General features: G+C 43.0%; 1 protein-coding gene across 1 annotated transcript; it reads right to left on the reverse strand.

The window, feature by feature from the left end:
* Positions 1-334: 334 nt before the first annotated feature.
* LOC118079078 (olfactory receptor 14A16-like) lies at positions 335-1282 on the reverse strand. Its single transcript, XM_088654978.1, has one exon. The coding sequence runs from the start codon at positions 1280-1282 to the stop codon at positions 335-337; it is 948 nt and encodes a 315-aa protein (XP_088511104.1).
* Positions 1283-2025: the final 743 nt, after the last annotated feature.

Raw genomic sequence — 2025 nt, forward strand, 5'->3', positions numbered from 1 at the left:
AAGGCTTGATGGTGTCGTTCATGGGATATATGGCTCCATCACAAGACACAGGTGAACAAATTACAGAGTCATGTAGAATAAAGTTGACACATTAGGGAGAATTTGTGTCAAAGTTGCCTGATATGCATAGAGCCATTGTTCCATTTTGCTCTGTATTATATGCACAGATTTCCAGTGGCTCTCTGGGCCTTCAGACAGGTCATCATTCCTTGCCCTGCTTGGAGATGGCAAGTTTTAAACTAGGAGCTGCCTTCATGCAAAACAGATATTCTACAACAGATTATAGGGGGAAATTCACATACAGAAGGTGATCGTAAAGCACCCACATGCCTTCTTATAGAATTCTGAATATAGTTTTAGATGAACGTCGCACATCTAAGAGTTTCCATAAGGCGGTCTTGATCTCTTTGTTTCTCATGCTGTAGATGAATGGATTCAATGTGGGAGGAATTATGGAGTACACCACAGCAAAAGCTATATCTAGATCAGAAGAAGCTTCACTGGGTGGCCTTGTATAAGCAAACAATCCAGTAAACATAAACACAGAGACAACAATGAGGTGGGGGAGGCAAGTGGAAAGGGCTTTTTTCTTACCATGGACAGAAGGGATTTTGCGCACTGTAGAAAAGATCTCCATGTATGTTACGATGATGAAAATGAAACAACCAAGTGTTATACTACAGCTTAGCACAATAACTCCAACTTCCACTAAGTAAAAGTTGGAACACGAGAGCTTCAATAACTTTGGGATTTCACAGAAGAATTGATTGACAGCATTTGAACAAAACGTGTTGGCAAAGGTGCTCCCAGTATGTAATATGGCATAAAGAAGACCTACAATCCACACAATGGCTACCATTCGAATGCAGGCTCCTTTGTGCATAATTGTCTCATAGTGGAGAGGGTTGCAAATGGCCACATATCGGTCATGTGCCATTATAGTTAGCAGAGCATAGTCAGATGTTCCAAATAAGAAATGAAAGAAAACTTGAGCAACACATCCAAAATATGAAATAAATCTGCAATTTAGGAGGGAAACTGCCATTGATTTGGGTACCAGGACTGAAACTGTTCCAAGGTCCATGATGGCCAAATTCAGTAGAAAGAAATACATGGGTGTGTGAAGATGATGATCAAGAGCAATAGCAGTAGCAATAAGAAGATTCCCTATTATTGCCATTAAGTACAATACCAGAAATACAAAGAAGTGTAAGATTTGCAGATCTCGAATGTCTGAGAATTCCAGCAGCAGAAAGGCAGACATGGATGTATGATTGTGCATTTTCTTCACATGCTACCTATACAAGGAAGAAATCAAGAATTTTTAACATATAAATATTGATTAACCAGTTTGATTTAAACAGAGCTCCTTTAATTTAACATTCAAATGCATCTTATTTTCCTTTGTTTAATTCCCATTGGGAAAACAATATGATGGTTCTTTGTCCACTCACTATGTCCAATTATTCCCCTTCTACACCTTTTGCAAAATCTCTTTTCTTCCCCGAGGGGAGGGGTTGTGAGCGGATCTCGCTTCCCACGCTTCGCAGGGGGTCTGGATAGCCCACTGCGTAAGAGAGTACCTGGCCTGTGTCATGCCTGCAGTCAGCCAATACGGCTGGCTGGGGGGGGGCGTGGTTTGCCGCTCTTAAACGAGCGCAGGACTGTGGCTCAGTCTGTTTGTTTCCTGGACACATGGATCTCTCTCCCTCCCTCTTATTTTCATGCATTCAACACCGGACTTTGCTATCGACTTCGGTTGGTCACCTGTTGAAGGGGCCTGGTAGGATTTTTTCCCCACTTGGCAGATTGGCACCAGCCATTTGGTTTTTCGCCTACCTTGTAGCAAATTGTGGGTTAGGCATTGGAAAATGCATTGTGTGTTGGAGGGGAGATATTGGCCATCACCTACCCCCCCCCCCTTGAATGGGATTTTGTTAAAGGAATCCAGTGGTCGTGGTTCCTGTCTGATGCCCAGGTGGTGGCTAGGGCCATGGCACAACCCTCTGGTGACGCTAGGAGGAA

Source organism: Zootoca vivipara, chromosome 12, assembly GCF_965207765.1.
Source record: "Zootoca vivipara chromosome 12, rZooViv2.hap1.1, whole genome shotgun sequence".
Lineage (NCBI taxonomy): Eukaryota > Metazoa > Chordata > Lepidosauria > Squamata > Lacertidae > Zootoca > Zootoca vivipara.